Below are 16,802 nucleotides of genomic sequence, written 5' to 3' on the forward strand. Positions count from 1 at the left end.
CCTGTGCTACACAACACCACACTAGCATTCATCTTATTTAATGTTATGCTCTACCATGCAATTTTATGTCATGCTTTGCTGTGCTAGGCTGTACAATACTATGCTATGTGTATGCATTGTTCTGGTAGCTTCACCTAATGGTATGCTATACGAAGTGTATAGTATGGTGGGCTAAATCATTCAAGCCTATGTCCACACTGTTACGCTTTGCCACACCAGCTACCCTGTGTTGTGTCACACTGTATTCTTAATAATGCACACACTGGAAGTTATATTTTCCATCAATCATTAGAATAGGTCGCGCTGTAAAGGAATTAGCTTTCCAGGCCTTTCGAAAGGATGGTAACTTGGGAAGTATCTGGTTTTCAGTGTTAACTGGTTTCCATTAAGAAGCATCCATATCCTCATGCAAATAAACTGGTTGTTGGTGGGTTTTATAGAATGACAACTTGGCGCGACAAGAGGACATTGAGGACTGTATAGTTACAGGGGCAGCCCAGGGGAGACAACCATATGTCAGAAAAAGATACTTAAAGTAGTCCCTTCATCTAATTGGGAGTTAGGAAGAGGCTTCCGAATGAGGAGGGGATTAAACCTCTGTAGGCACAGAACAGCTGCACCATAGTATTTCTGCAGGAAGTTGAGTTGGCCAGCATGCATGCAAATGACTAGAAGGAGATTGAGTTGGCCAGCATGCATGCAAAGGACTAGAAGGAGATTGAGTTGGCCAGCATGCATGCAAAGGACTAGAAGGAGATTGAGTTGGCCAGCATGCATGCATGCAATGGATTAGCACAGTCCAGAGTGCTCTCCGCCCTAGTGCCAGCCACTCTGGCAGGAAGCGAAACGCAATGGTTGTAACATCCTCCTCAGGTCACTTTGTTGGAAACTTTGCTACTTTGGTAATAATGTCATCATAGACATTGATGCATGTATCCCTGTCTAGAGGAGAATTGTCCAGCATGGTGCAGTCTTAGCATAGTTTCAGGGTGATCTCAGAAGGTGCAGGTAGCAGGCGTATGTTGACGGCAGACACAGATGATTTGACAATATGGTAGTGGAATATCTGTGTCTGATATAAATATTATGTCCTAAGTTCTATTTACAAGATAATGAAATTAATAATAGAAGATACAATATGGTTGTAAACAGCATTTATTATGACATATGCCACATGGGAACCAGGAGTAAGGCCTCAGCGCTCACCAACTTGTTTGGTGTGCTTCTTTCCAGTTCAGTCCCCAAGGGGCAGGAGTATCTCAGATACCTCAAATATCAACAATTGCTGAGAACTGCCAACTCACATGATGGCATTTAAATGATACGTTTAAGAGTGAAAAGAGACACCTGGGTCCCTGATCAGCCCCATGAGGCACAGACAGCATGGTCTGAAAGCAGGCAGGGGACGGGTGTGACCATGTACAGTCAAGCAAGGAAATAGAGCTTTGAACCTATTGACAGCTGTTATTTATGCTCAAGTTCCTGGATCAAAAAGTGGGCGACTTAAAGGCATGTAATTGGATTTGAGACCTGTGACTGTCAAAGAAGGTAGGTACACCTCATTCATTGTAAATTTAGTCTATTGCGTAAAGAAATACAAACTGGTGATAGTGTGTGTGCAAACTCTGCATGGACATTATTTCATATGAGGTTGTCATAGACATGTTACCGATATAGTGATGACTTTACCCATTCTCAAATCCTACTTGTTAGGTGAAGTGCAGGAATTTGCTTTATATGGGAGAAAAGTTGATCTGAATGGTAATTCAACATAGATGTATACAGGTCAAGGCCCCAGTTTTCGCTCAACTCGCAACCCAGAGCAGCATTAAATGTTAAGGATTCAGGTGGCTGACCCCCACTCAGGTGGGAAAGTGAGATCCCTTTCCTGTGCTTACCAGATGAAGTGCTGAATCTCTATATAGTGCACAGTCACAAAGGGGTGAACAGTAGCACTCTACAATGTCAGAGTTGAGTGACCAGCTAAACTGTTTAAGAGTCCTGTGGTGATGTCAGTCGAGCCAAGTAATTACTTTGATGTGATCTTTTACATCAAATGACTTGCAAAGAAGCCTATGGTAGGCTTTGCATGAAATTGAATCCCCAAAGATTTTAAGATTGATAAATGCATGAAGGGCCTAAAAAATGGCAATGTACATTGAAGAGTGATTCTGTGTTGAATATTTCGAACAGAAGTCAGTCTATCCTGGCAGTTTACCTATTGCAATGCTAGTTCTTGTTTTCTTCTAAGCTCATACAATGTTACTATTGAAGAAATTGTTTGCTGTTCATGGTTATTTTTCTTTATTTGCGTTCAACTGAAATAAACTGGAATTAATATTAAATAACTAATAGTTGACTGCAATGTAGCCAGGAAGAGATATGGGGTGTTTGGTGGAGTGTTCATTAAATGTAAATTCTGGCATTAGGTGACTGTCATCTGTATCCATCCACAATCGGAAATGTCTGTGCTTTATGATGTATGTTCCTGGTTGTCTCAGAAGCCTAGAGTAAGTTTAGAAATCATCGGTTAGCTCTTGGTACAGGGTGGTAGAAGAAAAGGTTTTCTGGCAGAATGAAGTAATAGAAAGAGCAAATTTTCACAGAAAATTACCATAAATTTGAACATAATGCATAGGCTGCCACCTTGAATTGTGGCATTTGATTGAATATTGAGGTTAAGAAGGGAAATGCACAAGTATTGATGGTTGTGAAGCATGTTTCAACACTAAAGATGCTGTCCAGGTTCATGTGTTAGTTTTGGCACTGTATACCTCCTTTATTGAAGAGATGAAAGGATGCATTTATGTTAGTAAACATTTGAGCTTCTTCTTCAGGTAAGATATATTTGTTGATTGGTAAAGCGAGTTTTGAAGTTGGATGTAACAGGGAAGGAATGTGGCTCATCTGTGAGAGATAATGCTGTTCATCTTGATGGAGAGACAGTTGTGGTATTTCAGCTTCCTAGAGAGTGTGACGGAAAATTGATTGATATTGACCTGAAACAAGTCTCTTGTGTATCTACTTGTGGGGATGGAGCTACTACAGAGACACACCAGACATAACATATTTTCATATAAAAGTTATGAACATTTTCCATTTCCCTCCAGGGTGATTCGGGAGCTGATTCAGTTGAACGTGGTCCTCCTGGGAGAAAAGGCGACCAAGGAGAGAATGTGAGTACTCAAGAATGTCCACTGAGCTGCTGAAAGTTACAAGAGGTTTGGATAAAGCACCAACCTAGAATAAAAATGTGTTCTAAGGCTTTACACTTGACGAAAAAAACGCTCAGACAAGGCAAATAAAGCTTTTTTAATGGATTTTCCCAAAACATTTTCTTACAGCACAGTGGAACAAGGAGAATGAATTGTCTGGAAAGTTTTAAGGATGATTACATTGTGAGGTTGGATTACATCAGGAAAGCGGGGGCAATATTTGAAAAAAATATGAATGTTTGCAGGAGATCCCTCAAATTGTTGATAACTCATGTATGCATGGCAGTGATCACACTAGAGGTGGCTATTCACTAAGGCATCTTACACTTGTGAGTAATTTACATGTGTAAATATAGTCTTGTACTTTTGAGTAACTTTATTACTTTTGCCAATTTACAAAATCCAACTGTAAAGTTACTTAAAATGTAGGTTTACACACCTTCACCCCGCAAAAAAAGGGAAAAAGGAGATGGAGCTAGATGTACGAGTAAAGGTTACTACTGACAAAAAGAATCAGTAATTAGTACATCAACACTTATGGCCAACCACAGATACTGCAACACCCTCCCATAGAAATTATCGACGTAAGGACTTATAATGAAACCCCATAACAAATAATGTCAAATTAAATGAATTCTTTTAAAATTGTTAAGAATATAAATAATTGAATGCAATGAAAAAATATAAAATTCTAATTCAAATGAATTATAAAATATTTTCACAGCCTTTTTTTAATTTGAAACTTAATGTAACATTGCACTGTAATAAAACATAATTCAATTACTTTTAAATAATTCTGATTATGACTTTTAATAAGTATGAATTCATAATACATTTTCTGTAGGTGGGAATTTATTTTTCATTTTAAACTTCAGAATTATTGTAATTTTATTTAATATATTTAAAATAATTTAAGATTTTATTCAAAACTAAGGTAATAGTGCTTAAGCAATTTACTTCTTTTGTTTTACATTCAAAATATATACAATTAATGTACTTTAATATTAAACATAAACATATTTATTCTATACATCCCCATACAGGGTCTTGGAATACCAGATATATGTTTACAATAACCTTGAATGGATAACCCATTCTCTTCTAATTCAAGCTCTTGAAATGTCCAACTATCTTGAATTTTATATTCAATTATCAGGCATAAGGCAAGCAGAAAAAGCCAAAAGTGCTAGCTACCCAGCCTCCGCAGCCAGATAGCACCAAAGGAATGTGTGAACAAGTACAGTAATTTTTTTTTAGCATGGAAGTAGATGTTTTCGTCTTGTAATGCTGTTTTACAAGGACTTTAGTGTCTAAACAACTTGTTGCTTCCATCTATTTTGAAGAAGTGCTAAGAGTATTTTTGTGAGTGTTAATGGATGAATGTGTATTTCTAAAAAAAAGGACATGTGCCCATGGCACTTGAAATTGTAGCTTTAATTAACAGATATTCGTAAATACTAATAAATCCACCTATACTAAAAAATCTACTATAGCAACTGCCATTCGCTCTGCAACAGTCACTGCTCTGAGGATTTTCACAGTTTTGTTAATGGAGCTCTGATCATTTTCCCCTTATCTACCTTGCCCAGCCTTGTTCCTCCTCTCGTGTTTCTCTTGTGTACATATCTCTGGCTAGATGCTGACCTTACACTCTGTGCAGTAAGTGAAATGGCAGATGGTGGAAGATGGGAGGTAAAAAGCACAGTATAGTGCAAGAGGCCAAGTAGAGACAATGGGAGTAGAGACAGAGATAAACTAAAGATACAGGTGAGGTAGAAAGAGAAAGAGGTAGGGTGAGAAATGAAGGTAAAAAGACAAGGATGGTTTTATAATGAGGTAGTAAGATAAAGAAAGCTAGGGAGAGGAAGGAAGAAAGAAAGGAGAGTGGTGGTGTGCACAATGGGGTGTGTTTCCATTGTACCCCAGTAAATCAGAAAGAGAGGTAAGTTAGGGAGAGGTAAAAGAAGAGAGGTAGATATAGACAGGTGGAGGCAGTAAACAAATTATACCAAGATGCAAGGTAGAGAGAGTGGGAATGTAGAGGGTGCAAAATTTGTAGCTGTATAGAAATACATGCCATGGAAAGAGGGTAATGAGGCAGAATAAATGGCAGTGAGAGAGGGGTGAAGGGTAGAAAGAGGGAGGTGAAGAGAGAAAATAGATTGAAGCAGAGTGAACAAGGTGAGGTAGAGAAATAGAGGTGAGGGTGACACAAAAGTAGAGAAGGAGCGAGAGGGTGAGAAAGAAAGTTGTGAAGTTGGTAGAGATAGAGAGAGAGAGAGAGAGAGAGAGAGAGGAGGTGGAGAAGTGTATGAAGAGCGAAAAGCTGGGCAAGAGAGGGTGGATAGAGAGGGCAAGTTGAAATGGAGAAGGTGGTGCAGCGATAGATGAAAGAAAAGGTAAATACATTGTAGAAAGACAAATTAAAAGACTTGTACAAACAATAGAGAAAGATAATGAGAGAGGTGGGGTAGAGGAAGGAGTTAAAGAGAGAGAGAGAGGGGAGGTGGAGAGTTGAGGTAGTAAACAAATTATGAAAAGAATATAGAGGTTAGGTAGTGAGAGAGAGGTGAGTTATAGAGAGATTTGAAGTAGAAACTTTAGGTAATGGTGTGGTAGAGAGAAGGCAGTCAAAGGGGTAGAGAGGTGAGGTCAAGAGATGGAGAAGGGAGGGTTGGAGAGATATGAGTTAGAGAGCGAAGAAGTAGGAGGAAAGATATGTAACAGTGAGATGAAACAACAGTGAGGTTCAGAGAGGGGAGCTGGAAGGAGGTTATTCAGGGCAATTGACTACTTGTACATGGCTTAAAATGGCTCTGAATAGAGGCAAGTCATGATTTGCCTTTGTGTGCTCCGCTTCATGTTTTTTATAAGATAAATATTTGAAACAGGTCAAGAAAGGGATAGACGCTTAACTGAAAAATCTATTTGCATCATCAAAGCAACATTGGAGGAGCTATTCCACCAGTCTCTTGAGTTCCTACTCCAAGGATGTGATCCAGAACTCAGGAGGCCTGTTTCTTGATTTGACCTTCAGGGATAATAAGATGTGAATCTACTACAAACTGTCTTTTTTTCTTTCTGGGGGAACTTGAAACCTATGTGCTTAGAGAAAGTCTGACTTATTATGAGGGAGCTGATGGTCTTTGTAAAATTCACAAATAACTGGGAATACTGGGTTAACATAGGTTAGTTGATTGGGGGCACTTGATATGCAATAAACTCCTGCATCTTACTCGGGATCTTATTTCCTGAGGTCAGGATTACCCGGAAACTAGGACAGACCCGCACCAGAGGAAAGTCTGCAAAGCCTGGAAGGAATCTGCAGTTGATGGGTGATTGGTTGATCGGAACTGGCTGAGTATAGATCTGAGCTCTTAGAAATTTTGAGACTCTATGCAATTGGCCGAAACAACCTTTGGGATAACCCAGATACAGCATGTTTGAGAATCTTGCGTAAACAACTAAGAACTAGTTACTGGGGTGGAAAACTTGATAAACTTCACGAAGATTCTACCACTGGTTCTCTTACATCACATTTTCCGTATAATTTGAAACCATGCCTTGACGAAATCCATCTGGTATTGGACAGGAAACTGTATGTGCAGTTTTGGCATGGCTGCCTCCCCTTGCGTGCCTTCACTAACAAATGGTCTAGTGGCACTCCATTGGGGTGCCCAGCATGTAACTCGGGTGAGGAGTCTGAACTCCATGTTTTCTTCTTTTGCAAGGGATACCATACAATTAGACACAGATGGATGATCCAGTTGTGTAGAAACCTTGGCACAATGCATTGCATAGAAGCATTCAGGCTCCTAAAATATAACCCAAACTCCATATTGCCTATGCGGTCTCATGTTTTCTAAGCTCAATGTGGTGGGCAGAGATGAATTTTCATAAAGCATAAAATAAGGATTTGACAATGTGATTGAACTTCTCATTGTTTTTAACTCAAGAATCATTTTAATCAAAAAGAATTTAATCTTTCTTTTTAATCTTTTTTACCGTTTTTAGCCATATTTGTATATACCTGTGTTTGTTCTTTTGTGGCGTAAAAACCGAAATAAAGAAATATATGATGATGATGATTGGTGAATTTAGTTTAAGGAAGTACCCCCACAACAACCTTTCTCAAGGGTGAAATCATTGCGACCTGCCCTGAAGATTCCAGGTTGTAAAAAAATATATATTTTATTTGTTTTAGACTAAATATTGTGCAGTTCACTAGGATAACCTGTTCAACCAAGCAAGGTCATGGTCCAATGACTGCAGAACCATGTTCTAGCCAGAGTTTTATGAAGTCTATAAAAATTATGACCGATGTACCTTGCAAAGACAATCCAATATCAAAGATCTCTCAATATGTAAATATTCATGTCTGATCCCAATGAGCATATGAAAAGAGCCAATGTTAATTGTAAATTTGTGCATGGAAGTTTCGGCCACGAGGAAAAACCAAAATCAGAGAGTTGGGTTCACTTACAGGTCAGCCTTATACTGTGGCCTTGTCTCACTTGAACCTTTTTATACCAGATGTCTGTACTGCCCTTAAGACTGTCCCAACAGATATCAGACCTTCTGGAGTCCTAATTCAATATAGCCTTGAGGTTGGTCTCACAGATAAGAATCCTTTTCCGGGGCAGAGCCGTAGCTTACATCCAGGCATGGGCACTGTTGGTTTGGCCGTGAAGGAAGCCTAGGTTTTGGTCAATTCTTTGAAGGTTGATTAGAAAAGTTTTCATTACTTTTCTATTTCCTAAAAATGTTAATGTGAAGTTTATCCTATGGATTTTCTATGACAATATTTTTCCTTTCCCTTAATCTTTGTAATTCTTACATATTTCTTGTCATTGCTGCAGGAAACACGTTTATCTATTTAGTTAAACTTAGATGCGACATTTACATTCATTATATCTCAGATCTATCGAAGTTTGGTTGGTTTTACTCACATACTTAACCCAATTTTCTGAGTGATGCTTTGCTGCTCAGGTAATGCACACTCCTTATGTCAGGAGAGGTAGTCTGTGACAAAAGAACACAATCACTTTAGCAACCATACATGGATGCTTCACAGTAAGCTTGAGCATGCTTTTCTTCATCCCCCTTCAGTTACATGTGACATACCTCCATATCCCTAAAGCCAGTTGCGGAGACCACCACTGAGTTTACCCTTTTACTCTCTGTAAGTTAAAATTAGACCTAGGTGAAAAATGTCTCTTATTCAAAAATGGTTCATTTAGAGAGATGTTGGGGTATGGGTATAAGTCCTTGAGAAAATGTCTAAGAAGAATTACTGAAACAAATTTGAGTCCACTTACTGGTGATTTGAACACTGGCCCCTGTGCTAAATCCTAAGCACCGTATTGTCGGTTCCTTCACTGATGATAATGATCCTGTTTACTGTTATTTTATGTTGTTTTACTTCACACAACTCTCACAATTAGTCCCTTTTTCTGTTAAAAGTTCCTCATTTAAATTCAGACTGTAAGGGTTACTTGATAAAAGGAGAAACCAAACACGAGAGACGCCTAGCTACGGCACTAACCTCAGGTCTGTGTAATGGGCTGAAATAACTGGAGCATTGAGCGGTGGTGAGAGAATGCTGGTCGTAGTCAAAGCATGGGAGGTGCAGTGGCATCAGGTAAATTACCAGGTTCCACGGTTCAAGGTTGTAAAAGGTTGCCTTGTGGGGATGTGTTTCCAAGAGCTCTTGCCAGCCCCAAAAACCCATGTTGACCGGTTAAAACCTTAATTTGAAATATTAATAAGTCATCTTTATGCAGGCCTTATTACCCATAAGGCAGAGTGCATGGAATTTCAAAGTAGGACATGTAGGAATTTAATATGAATCTTCCTTACATTGAAAAAGGCCCAACAGCTATTTTCACTGTAGCAAGGCTGGCTATTCCATGAAAAAACACTGGGTTGCAAACTTTTATTTAATAATTCTAATTTTGCTTACGAAACAGCTAGAAAAAAATTAAACAGCTATTTTTAATAGGTATTCAAAGTCCAATTTAATAGTAAATTCATGCCCTTTAAGAAAGTTACCTTTTCCCTGCCTAAAGTCTTCGATAGCCCATTTGCATGAGCTCTAACTATTGCCTTGCAGGTGAAAGCCCCCTTGATGAAAAATTGCTCCCATAGCAGGCTAAAGGCTTTAGGTGTGGGGAGGTGCTGTTGTTCCCTAGGAAAGGCAAATGGCCAGGGCTCCTCCTATGTCCCCACAGCCAGGAAGGTTCCAAACACAATGGACCTTTTTTTGACATTGCAATGTCATATCCCGCTGGAGTGTCAAATCCTGATCAACATGCCTGTTGGAGTTTACATATAACAATGGGGGGACATTTGAAAGGTGGGGAAACAGAATGTGTAAAAACATCTGTTCCTGGGTTTATTGGAGGTACAGTGACGCCCCAAACCAGATTTTAGTGTTAGATGTGGAGGGACCTTAGGATTACCAGCGTACACTTTCCACACATACTCCCTGCCTTCAGAGCCCACGTTTAATCGTGCCATCTTGAAAATTCCTAAAGTGGGTATGGTTGGCCATGGGACCCTTTACTCCATTGGTTAGGGTGTGCCGAGGAGTCATTCCCCGCCACTAGCTCCTGTCAAGCATAAATGTGGCATCTCATGAGACCTACTTAAAAACACTCCTAGACCTGAGAGAGATCAGAAGGGTACTGGACCTGCTGTGTGCAACCTGAGGATTAGACTTGCTCTCTTTTGGACCCAGCACTCCAATGGTTATAAGGCTCAACTCCTGTTAAAGCTACAGGGATACAACACGCTACTGCAACTGCCCTGCTGACCAGTGGCTCAACCTGGACTAAACACTGCTGTTTGGGCCCTGCCTGACTCCGTGTAAATCTGTGTATGCCTCCCCTGAGGTCTTGTGGGGCTTTACAATTTCCCTCCTGTTTTGGATTGATTCTTAAAGACCTAAAGTCAGAAGGTAAAATCTTTGACCACGGCAAACCTGGATGGTGTATCCGACCCATGCTCCATCGTGGTCAGCGTTAAATTGTGACTAGGGCCCAACCTAGCGCACCATTCACAGTCATTGGCACTTTATACTTCTTGGTGCTATTCCTACTCAAAAAATGTAAACACATACCTCTGGTTCCCCTATTGGATATTTGTCAATATGGTGTCATTTTGTTTATAAAATTTACTCTGTTTTTCTATTTCTGTTTTGGATTCTTATCGTTATGTATTTCGACGGTATTACTGTTTTTGTACTGCATAAATACCTTTCATATTGCCCTAAATTAATCCTGTCTGCTCTGTACTATAGCTACCAGGGGGCTGTACTCAGGTTAATTTGGTGACTTTGACCCTGACAAGGGATGTGATTATTCCTTTACGTGGGTAGTCACCCCCCAACAATCCAGTTTCTTACAGCTGTCTTTCTGTTTTTGGCAATGTGTTCATTGAGGATTAAGCTGGTATCCAGGGTGAATCCAGGTGACTCAGCATTTGGTGAAAGTTGGGGTTCGGAACCGTCAAGGTTCATGTAATTGAGTCATGTTTGTGCTGTTTCTTGTTTGGTGTTCTTGGGAAATAACAAGGATTCTATCCTGGTAGGGATGAGCTTCAGGTAGACGCTGTACATCGAAGTCTGTATAATGTGCCGGTAGTATTTGAGGCATTGGATGTCTGAAGCAGGGGAGACTTTCAATTAGAGTTGTATATCTTCCATGTGTTAGTGAATCTGGATGCTTGTATCAGGGAGGAGAGTACTAAGGTGTCCATTTACAGGTTAAAGATGGTGGGGACATTCTTGGGGGTATTCAGATGAACAAACTAGTGTCAGTTTGAAAGGTAGGTGGAGAACCATTGAAGGATGTTGTTGGTGAACCTATTTGATGCTCCAGTATGCATATGATGGTGAGATGCTAGACTGTGTCAAAAGCAGATGAGAAGTCAAACAACATTGTGAGGCAGGTCATCTTCAGCTGTGGTCCAGAGAGCATCATCTGCGATGTGTAATGTAGTAGTCACCATGCTGCAGCGTGATCTGAAGCCAGACTGATAGTCATGTAGGAAATGGTTAGCATAAATTTGATTTGGGAAGTGAACATAAACTGCTTTTTCAATGATCCTGCTTATTAATGGTAGGTGAATGATGGGCTGGTAGTGGGCAAGGTCCCATGGATCCAGTCTAGGTTTGTTTAGGAGTAAGAGGATCTGGCTTGTCTTGAGAGTTTCTGGGAAGATTCCTTGAGTGAGGGATGTCTAGACAATGGTCGGCAGGGAGGAGAGCTTCGAAAAAGGATGATAAGACATCATCTTCGTCAAAAGTGGCTTTGAGGGAGTTGAGTATGTTGGCGAGATCTGCGAAAAAAAATGTCTTTGAAAGCTGACCATTGCAGGATTCTACAGGAAGGGGGTGGGCGAACAAGAGGAATTTGTTTTGTTGTGTTTGTTGTACTATCAGATGCTTTAAACGAGAGCCTATTCATGTTAGATTTGGGTTTCGTTAATGCATTGGTTTCACCCCCTATCCCATTTTTACAGATTTTTAACGGGAGAGGCTTGAGCTCTATTATAGATTTTATTTTGTTCTCGAATCTTTTTCAACATTGTATAACAGGATATAAAGTGCATAAAATAGCCATTAGTGATCACTTCCCACTAACTGTGACGATATAGTGTAAAAAGTTAAAACAAAATTTTAATAAAGAACGGGCCCAAACAATTACTAATTTGGAGATCGATAAAGTCAATGGTTATTCACTGAAGTGGGAAAAGGTTGATTCAGACAAAATAACAAGGTCAGTGGTCAGGAAGGCACTGGATTTAATAATGAATTGCTTAAACGAAAATACATCACAGGAGAAGGTCCTTAAAAGCTTTTTACACATAACAGAAATAATAAAAAACAGCCTGAAAGTAGAGATAAAAAGGGGGACAGTAAAGAAAAAGGGGTGGTTTAACACAGATTGCACGAAAGCCCATTTTGCACTCAAAAAAGCAATCCATAATAATAACAAAGATAAGACATATATAAAGCGGAGCAGGAAGGCCTATACCCAAGCAGTAAAATTGCGGAAAAAAGAAATAAAAGAATCCATCTGGGAGGATATGCATAGGGCCAGCTTAACAAAAGACAGTAGGGCTTTCTGGCGAGTGGTTAGATCTCCTTTTTTTAGTTCCGACGGAAAGCCCTCAATTGAAATAGCAATTGATGAAAGTCAGTGGGTGGACCATTTTTCAAAATTTTTCAGACAGGTAGAGGTGGTTGTTGATAGCCAAGATACCTTATCCACAATGGCTAATGAAGTAGTAAATTACCCGATAGACGTCCTCTTTACCTTAAAAGAAGTTCAAGCAGCATTGAACACGAGCAAGGGAAATAAGGCCCCCAGGCCTGATGGTGTCCCTGTGGACATATATAAGCATAACCCAGATCTTTGGGATCTATTGCTAACCCACGTCCTAAACACCGCCACCATGAGGGGACTAATTGAAACATGGTCTGATTCTATGATGGTCCCCATTTATAAAAAAGGAGATAGGCAGGATCCAGCCTGCTACAGACCCATTTCCCTATTGGACTCATTGGGGAAGGTAGCGGGCAGGATACTGCTTAACCGCCTACAACAATGGGCTGAGGAGAAAAATATACTCTCGGACCTTCAGTTTGGATTCAGGGAAGGGTTGAGTACAATTGACCAAGGGCTTAATTTGTCTATACTTATGGGTAAATATACGAAAGCAAGGAAGGGGAAAATACACTTGGCGTTTGTCGACCTTTCCGCCGCCTTCGATTGTGTTTTCCATGAGAAATTGTGGAGCATTTTAGTGACAATGGGGGTAGAGGCTCCCTTAATCTATTTTCTGAAAGCTCTATACACTAACGCAAAAGCTTGCGTCCGCTACGGGCTTAATGGGGAATGCACACCATCATTCCAGGTTAAAAGAGGCGTAAGACAGGGGTGTGTCCTGGCACCCTTCCTTTTTACATTATACACAAATAACCTAGAAAAGGCAATGCTGGAGGAGTGCTGGGACCTACCCCAGTTGGAATCGACGATACACGTTGTGTTGTTTTGCAATTTTTATCAGGACTTAAGAAAAAAGTGGATAAAGCCCATTTTAAAAATATGGGGTCTGCGACAATGCCGCCCAGCCTTCATTGCACTCCAATTTCTAGATAATGAATGTTTAATAAGCAATGTTGCCTCATTTCTGAAGAAAACAATCAAGTGCAGAAAACAATTTGACTCCCTTGATTGTAATACCATGGTGGTTTTGTAACCTTCTTCTCTGAAGACTGCTAAGAGACTAGAATGTAAGGATGAAGGTTCAACTACTTTTTAACTTTTTATATGAATAATTGAAAAATGTTGGGAAATTTTTATAATGTTTTTAATTTCAATCTTGGATTACTGATCTCATCGCCTTTAGAAACAATGAAATGTGAGAGATATTTTACAAAAGTATTAATATTTTAACAGAAAAAATGTTAATCGTGAAAATGTTTTAAAATGGATTTGAATCAGTGATAAAAAAAATTAATTGGTACCTTTTATATACCTATATGTATGCTTTTATGATTTTTATGTGACAAAAATCGAATGAAGTATTATGATGAACTATCAGATCTTCTGTAGTTTTTAATTGAAGAAGAGGTTGAGGGCATTGCACTTTTCTGTGGAGTGAGGAATAGGTGGCTCTGGCAGTGCTAGATTGTCTTGAAAAGTGTTTTGCTTCTGCTGGTGGCTTCATTGATGGTGTTGGTAAAGTAACATAGTATAATAGTATACTACATTTGACTCAAAATTATCTTACTAAAATTGATTAATCTCTGTGGTTCCTTCTCTTCATGGACTGCCTAGAGCTCAATCACAGCTTATTTGAATTCTGAGGCTTCTTACATCTATAGTTTTGATTTAAGATTCCCAGCACCTGACTTTGAGTACAAACCTCAAACCCAATTCATTCTAGTACTCTAGTCCGAGCCCGTCTGTACGAGCACTCTATCTGCAATCTGTAATATCAAAAGGCCACGCCATCATTGAAGCAACATAATATAGCAAGACACTGAATTTGATGATCCAGGTCCCTTATAGCTCTACCTTACACACTGTACAACATTAATTACTATAATTTTATTCACATTTCCTATACTGATCCAGTTCTGTATTTTATATCTACAGGGAGACTCTGGACCACATGGGGAGCCAGGATCACCAGGATCCAGAGGGAAATCGGTAAAGCTAACGCTCTGTTGTGTCTGATATTGTATGTTGCGTAGTTGGAAAACTAGGACCGCAGCGCTCGCTCATGTATGCCACTTTGGATTGAATTTCTTCAACACATGCATGTTAGTTAATAGTGAACATCATCAACACATGTACGTTACTTGGTAGTGAAGTGTGTCAAGACAGGAATAAGCACCCATATGTCATTTGGCAATTTGTTTAATTTGTATGTGTATGTGACTTGGGATTAAGGTTCTTCAACACATGCATGTTACTCGATACCGAAGATCATCAGTACATCCTTGTTACTTGTTATTGAAGACACATCATCACGTATGTTGCCTGGTAGTGAAGTGTGGCACAAGAATAACCTCACATACATCACTTGGTAACATGTTTAATTAGGATGTGTACGTCACTTGGTGTTGAAGCTCTTCAACAAATGTATGCTACTTGATATTGAAGGTCGTCAGCACATATATGTTACTTAGTTTTGAAGAGTGTCACAAGAATAAATAAGCACATATAAGTAGCTTGGCGGAACAGTAATTTTTGACATGTGCACGATGCTCGGTATTGAAGATCATTCACATATCTGTGCCATTTGGAATCAAAGCTCATCAAAAAGAGGTTGCTACTTTACATTGAAGCTCATCAAAATGTGTCTGCTCCTTCATACTATGGCTCTCCAACACATATATGTCACTTGGTATTGAAGAGCGGCCCATCAGTACAAGTGTCTCTTGAAAACATGTCCCAGATAGAATAATTTTTTTTCTAAACTAACCATGGCTAAAGTAATACACTATTCTATTAGCTATAGTTTAAAAAAACAAGCCCTGATAATGTCATGGAAAAATGAAATACACTTAGAGCCTTCAAGTCTCACTTGTTGTGCTGTCACTCACTCAAAGCACTGCTCACTACTCTTGTAAGATATGAGTCTCCTTTAATGAAATTGTATTGTTATTTTATTCTGCATTTCTTTACTAATGTCACTTCTGGTATTGGCACGTTTGTGTAAGGTCATTTCCTGCGAAGTCACATTTGCGTCCATATAATTAGCACATAACTTGGGTCCGTTTGAAGAAGTGACCAGCAAGGGATAAGTGAAAAAAAAGCCCAATTGTGATTGAAAAAATGTAGCACTTCAGCCAAACTGCTGAGCTACCGGCAGCACAGAGGAAGGATGGCGCGTAGGGTTGATGCAGGGGCGATGAAGAAGTGGGGAAATCAGCTGACCATGATGTAAACAGGGGGTAGTAAGGTGTAGGGCGAAAAAAGGATTAATAATTGTTATTACTATCTTTATTTCACTATTCAGCATTTCAAAAAAAAATATAGATACTTTAAAGTTTCCTTATTTCCCATTTATTATTTGTGTTTCTTCGTTATAAATCAAGATTACGCATAATACTGAGGCTTATCAAAACATGCATGTCACATGTTCCTCAAGCCAGTCAACACAAATATGTAAATTCGTTTTTAAGCTTTTCCAAAAAGGTGTGTCTCTTTCTACTGAAAAGTAGCAGCCTAGGTATGTGACTTGCATTAAAAGCTGCAGTGATAACATTTCTATGTTGTTACTTTTTGCACAGGTGCAAGGTCGGAAGGGAATCCCGGGGCCAAAGGTACTACTACACCTTCACATATTTGTACATTCTGAAGATGTATGCTTACGTCGAAGTGAAAGTGAATATTGTGTAGAGAATATATCTGTTTCAGGTTTCTTTTTTATTTAAAGTTTTCAGAAATGTGAATTGAATTTGTATTGATAGAGTGCAACATTCAACTGAAATTGTCTTCTTGGTGCAAAAGTCAAAGTACAAAACCAGAGCCACAAGTTAGTTAGAACACCACACTAATTTGCAAAATAGCCAACTTTTTCATGGACATAGGATGATTCTCAAATGTATCCATCATCTCCACTAGGGCAGATTCGGAGCCCTTCCTGGCATAACCTCAAGTTTCAAGGAACTTTGGGGCATATCAACAACAACCGGCGATAATTATCGCTCAGCGCTCTTAGAGTGAGGATAATTATCGCCGGCTAGCGTGAATTTTTATCGTTGAGATAGCGTGCTATTAGCAACGCTTATCTCAATAGCAATAAAAATCCACACGCAAACAGGCTAACGTGAGATTATCGCTGGAAACCCAGCGATAATCACACGTTACCTTGTTGATAGGGACAGGCAAACTTAGCCATGATATCCTCCTTCCATAGGATATCATGGCTAAGTCTGAAAATTAGCAGACGTAAAAAAGCAGCGTTAACCGCGGTTAGCGCTGCTTTTTTTGTCTCTAACAGGGTTAGCGACATTCTTGATAATAGGAGAAATGTCGCTTAGCGACATTTCTCCTATTATTTTAC

The 16,802-nt window shown here is 39.4% G+C and overlaps 1 protein-coding gene across 1 annotated transcript in view; it reads left to right on the forward strand.

The window, feature by feature from the left end:
* Positions 1-16,802, forward strand: part of LOC146789040 (collagen alpha-6(VI) chain-like) — a 748,331-nt gene that overhangs the window by 524,574 nt on the left and 206,955 nt on the right. Inside the window, exons 20-22 of the mRNA XM_085631021.1 lie at positions 3,111-3,176; positions 14,384-14,437; positions 16,027-16,059. Coding sequence (XP_085487147.1) covers positions 3,111-3,176; positions 14,384-14,437; positions 16,027-16,059 — 153 coding nt within the window. The remainder of the gene's footprint in view (positions 1-3,110; positions 3,177-14,383; positions 14,438-16,026; positions 16,060-16,802) is intronic.

Source organism: Triturus cristatus, chromosome 10 (assembly GCF_964204655.1).
Source record: "Triturus cristatus chromosome 10, aTriCri1.1, whole genome shotgun sequence".
NCBI lineage: Eukaryota > Metazoa > Chordata > Amphibia > Caudata > Salamandridae > Triturus > Triturus cristatus.